Here is a 17441-nt window from a genome sequence, read left to right as displayed (position 1 = left end):
TAGTGAAGACAGGTAACCCAAAGACAGCCTGATTAAGTCAAACTTGCTTCGTGATATGCCTGCCTGGCAAAGCCACCCTTACTGAGCAGCTTGTAAACACACACAGGCTGCCAGCTTTTCTCACTGGACAGCAATACAACATGTTAATTATAATGGTAAGAAGAGGAAGGAAGGAAGGATGGAGAGACTGATAAACAAAGAGGAAGAGAGAGTATGGAGAGAGTATGGAGTCTTTGGTGTTGCTTTGTTGTTGTAGCCTGTAAGTTTACCTGCCACAACTTACTCACAACACCATCCCTGTATTTGCTGTTCCTTAAGGGTCGGTGTCTTAAAATTGCAGTCAGTATAATCCAGTACACTTTTTGTCAATTTCAGCCAAAATCTCCTCACTAGCTACAGATTCTATGTGTGCGCTGAATAACATAAGGTGTTTATACACAGCCCTGGTAGCCTGATATTGCTACACCAATGAAAAGTGCATGTTAGTTTGAGTCCTCTCAGTTTATTTTTTATTTCAAATGGGCAACAGGATAGACCTACAACCAAAAAAGATAAAACAAGTGACGTAGCACTGAGGACACGGACAAATGTAAACAGATTATAGTGTGCAGAGATGAGCTGTGATGGTGTGGCATCAATATTTCTGTTGAATGAGTGTTGCCCATTTTGCCATCAGAAGTAGAAAATAGTACTAGCACCAGAAGATCAACATCAGCGGCATCGTCGGTTTTCGAAAATAATCCTAAACAGCATCTCTTTATATCAAGCTAGGTTTATGGTCGCCATAGTGTCTCCGAGCAATGGTGTGCAAGCCAAAAATTACGTCATCCAGATTTTGTGTAAAGTGCAAAAGCTCTGCAAGTTATCAATGATCGTCTCAGCCAATCAGTGACAGAGGGTGTTCATGCTCACCAGCCCAGTTGTCAGTGTCCTTGCATCCGTGAAGTTTGGGGTCAGAGCTTCTGAAGGAGCATTGATGGGCGGTGTGTATTTATTTGGGTGTTGAGTTCAATATCCACCTTTAACAAATCAGAGACTGCATTCCCCTCTTTCTGAGACACTGGTGAACAAGCTGCATGGATATTTAATTGATGCACAATTTAAGCATTTTTCAGCTTCACAATGCCAAACCACAGTTTTTGCTCGCTGTGGTCTGGCAATGCTAAGTGTGCATTTGCTCAGATTGCAGGCATTGTCACTGTGTAAAGACCAAAATCACTTTGTAAGCGACTGGATGAGCCTCATCAAAAATTAAAATTATGAGCTTCACAAAATGTAGTACGACAACTGCTTTGGACAACACAGGAGTTTGAAGGTTTTCATTTTATGTTCTTGTCATATCCACACAGTAGATGTCAGCATATTCTTGACAGCCAAAAGATGGCAAGATTGCTGCAGTCTTTCAGTGCATGCAGGGGGGTATTGTAAAAAAAAAAAAAAAAAAACACATACGAATACATAAAAGTCATTTAATCTGACAAAACACAGTTCTTCCCTAACGTCTCAAAATTACCAGATTTCCTGCTGAAGTACTCAACGAAGCCATCCACTGCTAAAAGATAAAAAACGGCAGGCACAAATTATACTCGCGATCAAAGCCTAGCAGCCAACCTTGTCTTAACCCTGAGCCGGCAACACATCAGAGTCAACCACAGTTCAAACTGCCAGGAAACGGAAAGATCAGACTGAAGTTAGTCATTTTCTCTCTCCAACTTCTCTGCTGGCTCAAGCCTTTCAACTCCATGTACACACTGCGGAGAATAGCCACTCAAATCACTCACAGCTCAATAGGCTGCCACATACTGGTACTCTTCTCAATAGGTGCAGACTCACGAGAGTGAAATGAACATCAAACTCTATTTCACCACTCTCACCCTCTCCTCCCATCAGACCGTCTCCCTTTACCCTTTCTCGACATTCTCTCCATCTCTGCAGCATTCACTCATCAGTCTTTCTCGCCAATTTTGCCCTCTACACTCTTTCAGTCTCTCCCTGCCACGCTCTTCTTTCTGTAGCTGTTCACCCACTCTCTTCCTGCTTCCCGTGTCAAAAAAGATCTGTGTAAATAAAAAATAAAAAAAGATTTCTCCAAGCCTTGTGTCTGAATACTAATTCAATTTCAGAGAAACGTTGGGAAAATGTTAAAAATATCCAGCAGCGTAACATTGAGTTGACATTCTGAGGTAGTTTAATTTCACTCTGACTAAGAGCAGTTGCACCTAATCAGCAAGTCAGAACAACATAAAGAGCCTCTAACACTACATGGACCATGATGCATGGCTGGAGGCCACCTTTGCGACAAGCTGCAGCAATACAGGAGTGCAAAGCAATCGAGTGGTTTGTGTGTGCAAACATGGTGTCAACCTGCAGTGAAGCAGCTGGTTACCGAGGTTGGCTGTGTGCGCGCTCATTGCCCTGCTCAGCCCCTGGCAGCTCATCAATTATAAAGGAGCCCTGGAAAGGAGGGATAAGACCGAGCTGCAGCAATGGCATCTATAAATACACACCTGAATGACACATGTGAGGTGAACGGCTATTTTTTGCATATACGCACACACATGAAGGTTGACAGCCAAACACACTGCAAGCAATGTCATCCACCATATCAGGGCACTTTGTGTATCTGTTGAGTCAGGACGGAAGAGTGAACAGCGGCTGCTCTTTGCTAACCCGAGCACCATGTGATACTCTGTCTAAATCAGACTAGAGATTGCTTTCCCCCTTTCCCCTCATGTCTTTCATCAACTAAACACCGTGTCTCGCTGAATGGCCAAATGGAAAAGTTGAGGTGTGTGTGTCTGTGTGTGTGTGTGTGTCCAGCGCTGGTAAATTCCATAATGATCTGGAAGACATGCTCTATCACTCCCTGGTGGCCTCTTGCTTTCTATCTCACTCTCTGTTTCCATGTCCCTCCACCTTTTTACTTTTCTCTCAGATTATTCAGCTCTTAGTTATGTCTGCACCATCCGTCTTATAGGGCTGTACCTGCCAGTCGAATCACATTTGGCTGTTTAACACGAATGTTCGACAATTCGTTTTGTTTTCCATACAAAGTCAGAACGGGCTCTGAGGGATGTTCAGTGTAACAGCAGCATTCACATCCGAAAATATATAAGCTAATGGTGCTAACAACAGATCACAAAAGCATCATTTTTTTGTCGATACTAAATATCAACAAAAGCCAGAGACTATGTCATATTAGCTTGCTGTAAGCAAGTAAACCACTTCTGTGGTTCTCTCTCCCTCAGAGCCAATTCCAGCATGTCCAAAGCTATAAAGAGTAGCGTGAAAGTCAAGAGCACACACTCTGCAGCAAACTCTGGGGACCATATCGTCCCCACAGGTACACTATACAGAAAAAAAAACAACTGCTTGACTTTAAGCCATCTCAGTCGACTGCAGGTCTCTGACTGATAATTCAAGGCTCCAAATTTCAAGGGGCAGCCCTGATCCATCTCTTCTTTCTCTTTTCCACATGCACTATATGTTGCACAATCTCATAGCAATATATCCCTCTCTGCATCTCTCCATCTGTCTTTTCAGTTTCTACATCATGCATCCATCCATCTCCCCTCATCTCCATCTTGTCTTTTTTCAACTCTGAAACAGTTTCATCCTCCAACCCCTAAACCATGCCCAGTTTCCTGCGTTTTCCTGTCCTCATTTCCCATTTCCCATCTCTTTCCCTCCCTCCCCTCCAACTCTCCCTTATCTATCTACAAGGATTCCTGACTGAATTCAACATGAACTCTGCCTGCTGCCCAGTCTGACCGCCTGGCTACTGGACGGGCTGTTTTGTGTTGGCAGCTGGCACTGCAAGTATAGTGGGGATTGCGAGCGCATGAGGCAACCACTACCTTCTGATCTTCTTCCCAGGCCATTACTGGACTTCGCTTCTCATTAGTTGCCGTGATTTTCTGCACAGAATTTTACTAATATATACACAGACATTTGTATACAAGTACGACACACACACACACAATTTACCACCTCCCTAAATCTGGAGGAGAAATTGGACCTTGGAAGGGGGCCTGAGCAAACATTGTGCACCAAGCAATTACCACAAGAAGATGTATGTGAAAACAATTGGCCAGGAACAATGGTGCACAAAAAAAGAGAGCTAAGAAAAGAAGCATAAGGTAAAGGAGGGGGGCTGCCGAGGGGTTCCCATTGACTGATTCCCCTTGACATGCCTTTCTGTCTCTACAACAAATAGCAGAGCAAAGCTGGGTAACAGACAGCGGTTAACACGGCGAGACGAAAACACCAGCACATTAATATTGTGTGTTCAATCAGCCTTATGAGGTGGACAGCACCTGTCATCGAATACCAGCACGCTATCATCAGATCAGTTAATGTGCTCTCAGTCCATTGTATCAACATAACTGTATGTGCAGCACAGACAGCTTCCATGGGAATTGAAAAATACATGTGTATCACAACATACTTGTAGATATGTGTGTGTGTGTGTGTGTGTGTGTGTGTGTGTGTGTGTGTGTTCCCAACGTTCTATACATTCTATACATATGTGTGTTGAACAGCCTGTGCTACCATGGCAACTCACGGCTGAGCATGCTTTAGTGTGTGCTGCTGTGCTAGCTGGTGTGGGAGCAGCAAAACACACACACACACATACACACACACACACAGTGCCAAGGCAACTGGGAAGACTGCTGAGGAATACTTAACAGTATAGGAACATTGACATTCTGGGAATACTGGCTCAGTGCTGCAGCGGTTTAGACCACTGGCCAGAATGAATGGACTACTGGGTGGGGTTGTAATGGCTGCTGGCCAGGGTGATAGTAGCAGTGTGTGCACCTGTGTTGAAGAGCGTTCTGTTTATAGCATAACAAGGGAAGGGAGGGGGCTTAAATCATAAACTAGTGTGCCCCCCACCACCACCACACGCACACACGTTGCCTGCCCGTCCTAAAGCATATTTCATCATTAGCTCTAAGCAGTTAATCCTCTGCTCCACTGACCATGGCTCAGCTCAGCCCATTTCAATAATCTGCATCTGGGGCTAAGCAACCCATCATACACACACGCCGAGACAAGCGCACACACACATGTGCAAAACAAGGACACAATCAACCCACAAAACATATGGGACTGGTCCAGAGCAATAAATATCTCACGTAAAAGCTCTCACACCCACACCAGCGTACATCTATCCATCCATAATCTATTGTGCCAACAGCAGAGCCAGTTAGCAGAGCAGCCCTCATTCATTTATTAGACAGGGAATGCCACAATAATGCAGTGTTAATTGTGATTATAACAGATTCAGAAACAAACAATTGGACATATATTTCAATCAATAGGTGTGGCTCTGCCATTTTAACTATTGTCACCTGGTTAAACTGCAAGGTTACTTTGCGATCAAATTTTTCTTGGACCAAAGAGATGGAAACATACAATCAGCATTACAGCAGTGAATATAAGTTATAAAAAAAAACACTATATGTGTAAGAACTGGTCAGTGGGGTGTAACAATAATATGACTGACCCACTAAAAGAAAACATTAAAAGTCGCTCTAAAGCCCCTTTAACACATCTTTTTCAATCCTGAAATTATCTGGATGTTTCTCAGAGAGCTGTATGTAAGAGCGCAAATATCCCAATCAGTTGGCTCGCCATTAAAAAAAACTTCACCCTGCCAGCTCCCTAGTACAAAGTCTGCGTAATGTCTGATTGAGTCCATGTTAAAGGAGCAGGTCAGTCAGGAGAATTCACAGCAAGGAAGTGGGCGTATTGATAATGTGTCTATAATGCAGCTTGTGTGAAACAGAAAGAAAACAAACATTCACAGGCAAAGAACAAAGATGGATTACATTAAAAGGCCAGCAAAAAAAAAAGTCTAATTGGTAAGATGGCGAGATTTGGAAACTTCTGCCGGTAAAGGCCGAAGTCATAATCCTCCTGACAAATGAAAGGAAATGCAGGGACTTGGCTGTTTATGATAAAATTACCAACCAGCTATGTGACTGCGGTGTAATCCATGCCCTGTTCTGCCTCCCGCACGCTCTACCCAGCTGCCAACTGTAGCCCAAACCAAATAGAGTATTCCCAGTAGGTGAGAACGCTTCTGACACATACAATCGTCTGTGGTTTGCTGCATGTAAGATACAGGACAATGTCCGAACCTGATTCTATATGAGAAACCAACTTAAGTCACTATAATGGGTGCAAATGACTATGCATGCCCACACGTACATACATATGTATAACCATAACATACTCCTACACATAGCTCACCCACAACCTATGCTGGGAAACGTATACAAACTTGCATATTGCACATGCTTACATATCTGCAATGAAGAAAATAAAGCAATAATCAATGAGCCTAAATGCTTCAGCTCTTATAAACTGAGCCAGTATTATAACACTGAAATATATTTACAATAAACTGCAATATTTTAACTGTTGCTTAACAAAGACACACAAGTTCTCTTTAAACTAAAAGCCTTAGTGTAACTAACAGGTATCCTCGTGTATCCTCACATGGAGGCAATACAGGAAGAAAATCTCTTATTGATATAACTGCTCAAAAACTACAATGTATTTAGTTTAACAAAAAAAATTATAATAACACATCTTACTGATGCAATCCTGTGAAATTATTTTCTCTTATCTGCATCTGCTTTTTCAATACATCAGCAGTCAAACTGAGCAAATTGAAATATTCAGTGGAAATCTTCACACAAAGAAAGGATGATGTGAATCTCATGTTTTTGAGATTTCAGTTAGACATGTGCAGCTTGGATTTGACATGGCAGAAGAAAAAAACTGAGTGGGAAAATTAACCCTTTGAAACCTGGAGGTACATCACTTTTATTGAGCTGCTTTCAGACACTTGAGTAAATTAGTGTGATTTCTTTTGTAAAAAAAAAAAAAAAAAAAAAAAACATGGGGAAAAACTCAGTGTGCAAATGTTCAAAAACTGCAAGAAAATATTACAAAATATTAAAAAAAAATAAATAAATAAAAGCTTGGGTAATATATCTGGGGGGGAAAGAAAATAACTTGGAAAAAAAGTTTTTTCAAGAAGTGTTTTCAAATTGTTAAAGGAAAGATGAATCACATGCTACTGTTGACGAGAGCTGCAGACAGGTAGTGAAAGGAAAAAAGATTACAGTAGCAGGAAAGAGCTACAGAGGAATTGGCAGAGGTTGAGTCAAAAGTCAGAGTTTGACCTTTCCCTTCCCAACAACAAATATTAACCATTCACTGTTGGAATTGACCTGTTTCTAGCTCATGTCATCTCCCCTGACAACCTTAAATGACAAATCTCTCTGTCTCTATGCTACTCCTGCAAGCTTTACTCCTCTCATTCAAGAAGCCTTACAAAGCATCATTGATTCACCTTTTTGTCTCCCCCTTCATGTGTCATTCTATCCTTATACTTTCTTGCTTCCAAGTCACTCAATTTCTTGTATTTTTTTCTCCATCACTCTCCTCTTTCTTTGTGTGTTTGCTTCTTCCTTTCCCCCGTCTCTGTCTGACTGGAACAGATTGAAAAAGTAGTGGCTGTGGTTGAGAGGTGAACGAATCGTCACAACCCAACACCTTGCTCTTTGCCGTTGGGCAAATACTGACAAATGCTCTGTGGAGAAGATGTTTTCCTTTCTTTTTTTCTCCTCTGTACCATCACTCGTGTATGTGTCGGCTTTTACAGACACTTCCTTTGGCAGTGCCTTGTATAAACTGGTGATATCAAGGGCACAGAAACACTCATGCATTCATGCTCAGCATCTTCGACCTCGCTACCATTGCATGCGATGCCTTGCTCATTTTTGTGCCTTTGCCTATGTGGAGTTCAAGGTTAGCTGCTCATTGTATTGAGCGCCAGTGCTCCCCCATTGAGACGGACAGCGTGGAGATGCATTAGCACCTCGGCAGGTGGCCTTCAATCTCGTCTCTTCTCTCTCTTTTCAACCCTCCATACCTCCCTCTCGTCCCATAGTCCACCTCTCCATCCATGGCCCCATGGAGATACCTGGCCAGCTTTTGTCCAACAGTGTGAACTGCTGTGTGGGTGTGAGTGTCCACTGATGCATGCATGTGTGCTTATCTCAATACATGCAATCGTGTGCAGTGTGTGAGTATCATGCATATGTGTCCGTACAGTTGTGTACCTCTCATGCTAATGTGTAGCCTGACCAGATGACCATAAACTGAACCGAAAGCCGCAGGGGGTTAAGGCTTTCCCCTTGACCTGCTGCTGTGCACTGACCTGCAATAAATGGGTTTAAACCTTACCCAGGCTCAGCCTTTTATCTCCATCACATCTCCATCTCCTCCTTAAGCCACAGACCAACGCACACACAAACTGACCGACAGACAGGCTGACAGAAGCCATATGGTCCATTCACTTCCAATGGCAGGAGGTAGCCATCAAAGAGCTCTCACAGCAACTCCACTCAGCCATGGACAGAGAGACGCGGGGAGGGAGGGAGATGAAGAGAAAGGGAAGAGGGAAATTATGAGGAGAGGGCAAACAGAGGTGGAGAAAGGGAGGGGAGGCAGAGGAACAAGAGGAGAAAGAAGAAAGAGGTGTGGTGAGGAGTAGAGGAGAAGAGACAGTCTATCAACTCAAAGAGCTAGGAGTGAGGTGAAAACAAAAAGAGTGAGGAGAAGGCAAGCAGGTATACAACTCATATAAGTGCTGTGTGATGTGAAGGTTTTAAGCTTCGTGTGACACAGTAAAGGCCGAGCATGGCTGTAGCTGTGGGCATGTACAGAATTCCACTGATTTGACAGCACTGCCTGTTTTATGCTGACAGGAGGATGTTATGAAATTCAGCTTAGATTGTGTCAATACAGAGTTTACACAACACAGCCACTCAGCATCAGAGACATCTAGGGCTTGTGTGTGTGTGCATGTGTGGTCTCGTACTACAAGGACGAATTTGAAATTGGTAGACCATGAGAGCAAAAGGAGGACATTTTGGCTAATCTTTAATTCTTCAAAGGACTCTTTGAGGTTAAAACTTGTTTTGGAGTTAAGATAACAAAAAAACAGTGATGAAAGTTGAATTTAAAAAGGTCTTTCTCTTCATGTTTTTCTCAATTGGGGATGCATTGATTTATGAGCCGAACATCAGTATCGACCAATGTTCACCTTGTTGACTGCCAACGGCGTATCAGCATATAAGATGATATTAACCGATGGCAATGGCCAGTGTTTTTCCATTGTGTCATATCAATTTTACCCCGGCTAAGAAGTAGGGCTCAAAGTCAAACAGCTTAGACATCTTCTGAATGGACGTCAGTAATCTCATCATCAACATGTCAGGGGAAGCACCTTATTTTTCCTCTGATAATGCTACATTGTGATCAACAACTTCATGTAAACATCATTATCAGCCCAGAATTAACCGCATCCCTATTCATCACTTTTTTTAACTTTGCTTTCCCACACCCCAGAAAATCATTATTATGCCGATCTTTCAGAACAACTATACCATTCACTCCATCAACACCAGTAACATGTAGCCTCCAGGGAATATGTACCAACACTACATGAAGATACTCAAACTTAATGGAGTCTAATTTCCCAAGTCTGTCTCTGTTGCCAGCTCAAATATCGTTCTACATCTACTATTGATCACTAGTTTAGGTTGAAGTTGAGGTTAAGTATGTAGTTGTGATTGTTACAGTTAGGTTAAGGGGCTAGGGAATATTCATTTTGATCAAATTTAATATGTTAATCATCAGTATGGAAGAATAAACATGTCTGTAGTCTGGTCCACAGGTCTCACATTATATGAGCGAAATTTTACTCTCACCCTCATTCCATAAAACAATTTCACAAGCAAATTGAATTTAATTCACTCAGCTTCGTGCCCAGCTCAGTTTCATGATGTCATAAACGTCAGCCTGTAAACACTAACATTTAGCTCACCCAAACACCATTGCATTAAAGTCAATCCATTCTGTTTTACCGTAAGGCTTTTACTTATTCAGGGTGACGTGTTAGTCACAGGATCATAAATAAGACTGAAAAAGCCAAGAGACTGAAAGACAGACAGTGTGTGAGAGAAGGAGTGAAAGAAAGGAGGAGGAGGGGGCTGAGGGATGGAACAAGTAAGGTGGAGGAGTGTATATAAATCAACATCCATTAGCGGTGGGGTTATAAAGTCACTGATGAAGGAGGTGGACTGAAGCTCAGACCTTTTATTGTCTTGTTGTTGTCTTTTATTGCCTGTGATGTCATCTAATGGTATACAGTTAACGACAGGGGAGGGGAAGTATGTACATGGGAGGGGAGGATGGGGTTGTAATGGGGCTGTGTGTGTGTACTGTCTGTGTTGACACAGGATATTGATCACCTTTTGTCAAAGATGACGCGTTTCTGTGGAGCGTCTTCACCTGAATATACCACACGTGTACAATCTGATCTTCATTCATGTCGAGTTTGAATTAGTACAATGCCAAAATCCTGCAGATGTGATTCTCTCAAGTGCCAATATGTGGCTTTGAGAGGGAAGTCTGGAGAGAGGCCAAGGGAAAGACGAAGAAAGATAACTGGGAAAAAATGTTTCTAACATCCTGAAGCAAAAACAATATTCACAAAACCTTGTAAACAACTTGTAATGCGTTTAAATCTCTCCTTCCTAACTCGCACTCATCATCACAGATGAGCAGTAGGTATTAAATATGATTACATATTTCCCCCGTTTGAAACATCTGCCTGCGAGTTGGTTATTGTCTTTCAACATGGAAAACCGCTGCCTCAACCACTCTGCTCCCATGCGGAACAAAAAAAACAAGCACAGACAGGGGCCGTAATCAACAAAAACAAACAATGTAAAAACCAGCACTCCTGTCTGCCTGTGTATCGCCAGAAAAACACCTCTCAACATCGGCCTCAATCACATCTTTGTTTAACTTTCTCCACTCCTTCAACCGTCCACATACAAACTTTCTCTGTCCCTTTAAGACATGCATCATTTCAAGAATATAGTCCATCTGTCCAAACTCTCCCCTCGAGCTCAACCCTCCTCCGCCTCTCTCAGTTACTCCATCCTCCTCTCTGTGTAATGCTGTTTTCCCCAGGCCTGCGAGGCTCGCTGCCCCAGAATTAGTCTCAGTCATGGCCCTATGATATATGTGCGAGGAAGTGGGAGTAAAAGCACAGGAGCTACCACCCTTCTATCACACCTAGCAGCAGTGCATCATCCCATTAGCCCAGAAAAGGGGCTGCCACACGGGGGGAGGGCACAGGGGCATGAGGGGAGTATAGGGTGGAAGCAACAAACACGCCAAAACCCGGCTTATCCAGTGCTGTTTAACTCTGAGGAGACAAATCTTGTTTAGCCGAGGGCTTTTCTGTCACACAGAGTGTGACATGTTTTTCAAGGCAGAGGCAGTTATGGTCAGAGATGTTCACAAACACTATGGCCAACACTCGCAGCAGCATGAAGACTCCCACAGGTTTTCAGGAGCTTCAAAGCCATTAGGGCCCATCAAATTACTAATAATGTCATTATAATATAGATTCAATCTTTTTGAATTACAAATTACATATTATATTTTAGTGATTGTTGAGTGTCTTGTGTAGTGGAATTAACTATTATCGTGATGGCCCACCAGCAGATGGAGACATGAAATACAGTGTGACATGACGTATAAACGATGACATGCCGATATCATTGTGCATCCCTAGTTCACACAGTTTCCTACAAAAAGTAATACACCACCACCGTGTGTTTATTGTATTTTGAGTCATTTTCAGGTATGTTTCTTTTCCCTAAACCTAACCACAGTAAATTTACTTGCCTAGACCTAACCTCGTGGGGCGCTTTTTTGTAGAATACAAACTGTTGTGTGTGCATACCTGTTGGACATCATCCAAACTGTTCTATGAGGTTATGTTGCTTATATAATTTCCTATACTGACAGACTGGAATGCACGTAAATCACTTAATAAATGATGCATTTCATCCCATTCTGATCCCTCAATTTGCCTCAAGAAAGAGATAAGAAACTTTGTCTAATCGATTCTGCAACATGCTGATCTGTGCTGTCTAGCAAGTTCTGCAACATGCTGATGTGTGCTACAATCTGCCCCCAGGGCTCTGGATTTTCTACAAGTCCAAAGTGAAGGAAAAGTAAAGCGGATACTCCTGATACTGGGTGTACACGGGTGTATGTGTGATATATGGTGCAGGGGATGAGAAGGATGTTGAGGGATACCAGATAGGCTTGGCTCTAGGAATAAAACCCCCTCAGGGGCTCTCCTGATCCCCCACCTCCCTCAAAACACACACACATACAAATTCTCTCCACAGTGTGTACCACACAGTGGATCTTTTCACTCTCCCTCTCTTTCATGCGCACACACACACACACACCTCTACACCCCCCCCTGCAAATACAGCCGACTCAGCTGATTTGCCTGAAAGTCAATCTGCCTTACTACTACTATCCTTCCTCCAATCCAGCACTCCCCAATTCCCAGTCCTTACTCCACATTTTGACAGAGAGAAACCAAATCTCTGCCTCCATCAATTCAGCCACCTTTTATCCGGTATTCCTGCTTCTTACCTTCTTGACGCGTCCACTTTTTGTGCCCACGAAGACCAGTGAGTGGTTCTTGTAGACGTATGCAATGACGGAGGTCATTTTGTCGACGGCATCAGAGAAGAGAGGTTTGCCACGCACCATCTCGGACACGCCCAATGGCGCGTTCATGTCGAGGCCACAGAAGTCATCATCAATGGTCAAGAGCTGCAGTGGAGAAGAAAAAGAGAGAAGAAAACATTACAAATCTGATCTGGTTTCCTTCATAAATACTAGAAATATAAATGTTTTTGACAACAGATTTGAAGCAAGTGCTTCAAGAATTCTTCTTTTGGATGGAGCTGTGTGCTGAAGTGGGGTTGTACGGGGTATTTATCCACATACAACTCCACTTCAAAAAATATGAACTATCCCTTTAAGGGAGGAAGGTTTGGGGTCAGTTAGGCAGGGACTCTGGTAGCAATACTGAGCATGGTTATCCACATTTAAACCTACACCTGATAAACCTGTCTGATAAACCCCAAAGGGTCAACCAAAGATTAATGATAATAAAAATCAATATTTTGTGTCTAAGTGTTTTTTTGTAAGGGACAGATGTGGATTTGGGGGAGGTTGAGAAAGAGAGACTATGTGAGCATTTGTATTCATGTGTGCGTCTGCTGGTCCACATGCAAGAATCTGCAAATGTGGAAAGAAGTAAGAGAGAGAGATGAAGATGGAAGAAGACTGCAGTCAGGCTGGAGCTCTGTAATAGCGCCAGAGGCTGCTCTGTCAGGCACAATTCCCCACCGTCCACCCAACGCTACAGCAAACTGCAGAAATGCCAGTGCGGCAAGATATTGAATGTGAAATGATTCAAAGTGAACTGAGTGAAATTTAAAAAAAAAAAAGAAAAAAAAAGAAGTGCTGCATCGTCACACTGAGGCAAATCACTGCAGTGCATCTAAATATATTTCAGAATCTGAATCAGAAGGGGGAGAAATACAACTTTGACGGAGGTTCATCTGTTATGCTTTCTGTGCGGACATGCTGCTGTGAGTTTGTTATTAAATACAGATGGGCGTGTTTCATGTATTGTGCCTCTCTGCATTTTATGTTTGCATGCATGAATTTTATTCTGCTGGGGGGGATATTCATAGCAGTCACTGTAGGCAGAATGACTTATGGGTTTTGATAAGAGAATAATGGCGCTAGGGATTGGTCATTATCCTACGTGTATGGGTGGATTTGAAACACTAGGCTTAGGAGTGAAGCAGGCATCGCTCTTGATTAATAGCTTAGCAATGTGGTGGGTTGCTGTGGGGAGGGAGGCCTTGGCAGTTGACACTTCCTTTACATTCTTTCAAAATGCACCGAAACAGCCGTAGTGAGGCAAGATAGTGGGTATGAGTTATTAAAGACAACCATTGCTGTAATGACTTGATGAAAAGCAATTCCTCGCAGACTGATTTGAATGTTCAAATCAAGTCCTTGTAATACATTATGAATACTACTGGTCTGATATGAATGATTAGGCATGCACCGGTTGATAACAGCTCATTATAAGCCAAGGTTAGCTGAAATTAAATCAATGTTTAACAACAAAAGGAACATGTCAGGCAAAGCAAAACAAGAGACTGTCAAAGTTTTAGCCCGTGGCAATTAACATTGCATTGGATTATCCTTGTTCCAGAAGAAAAAGGTAAATATGTACTGATACCATCATGGCTTTGGTTTAAAACCCATCCAACCATTTAAAATTTGCCTGGTGGTTTGAGCTGTCAGAGCTGGGGTGGTCTGGGGGGGGTCGAGGGTCTTTTGGTTTATGTCTTATTTTCTGTTTTTCCTCCTGGAAGTGCACCCTCCCGGGCTTTCGATCAATCTTGCGAGCACCAAGTGTCTCCTCACAACCTTTCAGTAAAGGCCATCATCATCAGAAGCCTCGGACAGAGCCACAGAGGAAATATGAGTTCTGCTTTCATTAGACAAATGGAACATAGCTGGTCCCAACCACAATGAGCTTTAGGCTATAACATGGCGTTATATAAAGTGGTATTAATGATCGATAGAGATGACCTAAATTTGGGTCAAGATCATGTCATATGGTTAGAGGGTTGACATGAGGATGAAAAGGAGCCAAAGGCAGGTGGTGGAAGGGGAGATGAAAGATGACAACACTGACATGCCTACAAAAGTCAACAAAGATGAATATTGTAGCACAACAAAAAATATATCTAAGTGGACAATTTTTCCTTCAAGTTACTACCTGCTACTTGCCCTTCTCCCTCTCCTGACCTTTTCAGAATGAGCTGTTGTCAAGAATGCACTCTACAGGTCCAAGTCATATGGTGGTGGCTCAGTGTTAGACTAATGGGGCTCTGAAGAGACCCAGGGTCACTCTGTGAAATCACAATTAAATATTTCTCTGGTTTGCAGTGTTATTTTTGTAACAAAAACTATGAGGAAAAATGTTCATTAACAACCTTTTTTCAATGAGACAAGATACGTAAACACAAAAACTAATACTCTTTGAGAGTAAAAAATATCACAAAATGTATATTTGCTTTTGTTGAATACCTATGTTAGCCTAATTAACTTCAAAGAGTTAAAATATTTTGACTAGAAGTAATGACTAAATGTTTTGAGTTGTCGGCTAAAACAAGACAAAAACGCTGATGAAATTTGAATGAAAATGACTAAAATGCGACTAAAACAAATCAGCGTATTTGTCCAAAAACAACTCAGTCTCACATACACACCTGAAATAAACACAACCTCTATTAATGTATTATGTTTTAGCAAACAAAAAACAGTGTCAATGCAAAGAGTCTGTACTGTAGAGATTTTGATTGTGAAACTGTCTCTTTTTTAGGTTTTGGGAAAACAAAAAACACTTCGTTAAGTTCAGAGAAAAAAAGTAGTTAGCTATGTTTAGGAAAAGATTGCAGTTTTGGCTAAAACAACTACTATTTACTTAGCACTGTTGTGTGAAGTACCTACAGTCCTTAAAAACCACATAGCTACGTTGACTTATGGTTTTACATGGGACACAAACAGTGGTCTTCTGGCTGAAAGTCCATGTTTATTTGAGCCAAACACCCCTACTCCTGCCCATCCAGGAGCTGCCTGCTTTCTCGCTCTTTAGACTTCATTTGAGTCTCCACCACAACAGAAGATCCTCATTGACTTTGCTTTGGCATGTTTTCATATTGCCAACATGTAATTTTAACACATTTTGTGCCCACCACAATATATTGCATTGTTAGGACTTGTGTCCTTTTCATGCATTTCTTTGAGTACAGGCTGCTAAAGACTAAGACTCAATCTATAATAGCTGCCAAAATTGATATTGCAGTTTTATTCTGCAGACTAACCCATCACCCCTTTCTTGAAAAAACATTTCATAATCAACACAGTTCCACTCCCTTTCTGATGTAATAACAAGCCAACACAACTCTCCACTATAAAGTCCACTTATAATGTTTTCTCCAATCACCAGTAAAGCTGTTTCGCTGTTTAATTGATAGCCCTTGTTTTGGTGACAAAAAATAACAGAATCCTCTCTGTGTTACCATCACTTATAGAGGACCCTCATTATTCCAGGGTTCAAAGGTTAAAAGGGTCTACCACAAGCAAAATGGGGCACAATCTGGTATTTGGAGCCTCGATGATTGAATGTGTTCTCAAAAGAAAATAAAAGGTGCAGCCAGTTCTCCCAAGATTGATTACTTACCAAAAGAGCAAAAGTGGTTTCCATCATTAGAAATCACTTCACATTACCTCAGAGTTTCTGTCAACACATTTGTATGTGATGGTGTGAATGAGGGCTGATGCATGTGCAAAAAAAGGATGTTTTTATATGTGTGAAAATGTGTGTATTTCCATCTTTTGTCACTGACACATTCTGTATTATTTCTACTGGTTGCCAATCACAGCTGCCATCTCTGTCCCGCATTCTGCAATCTAATGAAATATACTTTGTCTGTCAGGCCTTTCACAAAGCAGACACATTTTCATTACGCCACCACCAAAACATGACATTTGTAGTTGTGATGCCAAAGACGTCTCTAGTCAGAATACCAAATAATATCAATGTAGCCCTTGACATTGTCTGCCAATGACACCGCTGTCACAGCTTCTATCACATTTTATGCACCTTTTCGGTCTCTCAACCCATCTCATTAATGCATTTTCAAACACAGAGGGTTTCCATTTTTCACTTTTTCTCTCTCAACCATTTCTGTCAAAATTCCAAAGGTAGGTGCTTTGCAAGATGTCCAACCATTGGCAGACAATGACTGCATGCAGACCTTGAGGACAGTTTTTCATCTTCTTTTTCTGTCGTTTACTTTCCAAGGAGCTTAATCATGAGGTGCCTGTACGCATAGATGTGATTTTCAAACATGAACACAAATGACGAATTGTTGTATGGCTCAACAAAATGACAACAAAATGTAGAAGTGGTGCTGAATGCTTGCATGCACCTCAAAAGACTGTTGTTTAATGAGATCATTTGGCCTCTTCCTTTTGCTAACAGATTGATTTCAATGCATCCAATTGAAGATAAATCCCTTCTGTTTGTTTTCTTGCTCTTATAGTTTCTCACACTTAATTTCTATGAACAAATTAAAATGAAAAAGCAAGGAAAGACTTCAAACTCCTCCATTCCTGGGAACCGTAGATATAAGATTTAAACAATGTATTATTGGTAAGATTGCAGTTCATGCAGTTGAAGTTGTACACACCTTTAATGTCCAGTGTGTAGCATTTAGTGGTCTTCAGAGGTTGAGGTTGCAGAATGAAACTTCTCCTGTGTGCCAGGAGTGTATACCCAAAAATGCAAATGGCCTTGTCTAGAGCCAGTGTTTGGTTCTTCCATTGAGGGTTACTACAGTAAAACATGGTGGATTTTGTGGGGGAAGACAGGC

The 17441-nt window shown here is 41.9% G+C and overlaps 1 protein-coding gene across 1 annotated transcript in view; it reads right to left on the bottom strand.

Annotated features, from left to right (window-relative positions):
* The window catches only part of plxna4 (plexin A4), a 304616-nt gene that overhangs the window by 243530 nt on the left and 43645 nt on the right, over positions 1-17441 (bottom strand). The window contains exon 3 of the mRNA XM_042511045.1: positions 12559-12741. Coding sequence (XP_042366979.1) covers positions 12559-12741 — 183 coding nt within the window. The remainder of the gene's footprint in view (positions 1-12558; positions 12742-17441) is intronic.

This window comes from Plectropomus leopardus, chromosome 22, assembly GCF_008729295.1.
Source record: "Plectropomus leopardus isolate mb chromosome 22, YSFRI_Pleo_2.0, whole genome shotgun sequence".
Taxonomy (NCBI): domain Eukaryota; kingdom Metazoa; phylum Chordata; class Actinopteri; order Perciformes; family Serranidae; genus Plectropomus; species Plectropomus leopardus.
This window is presented reverse-complemented; position numbering and strand designations above follow the sequence as displayed.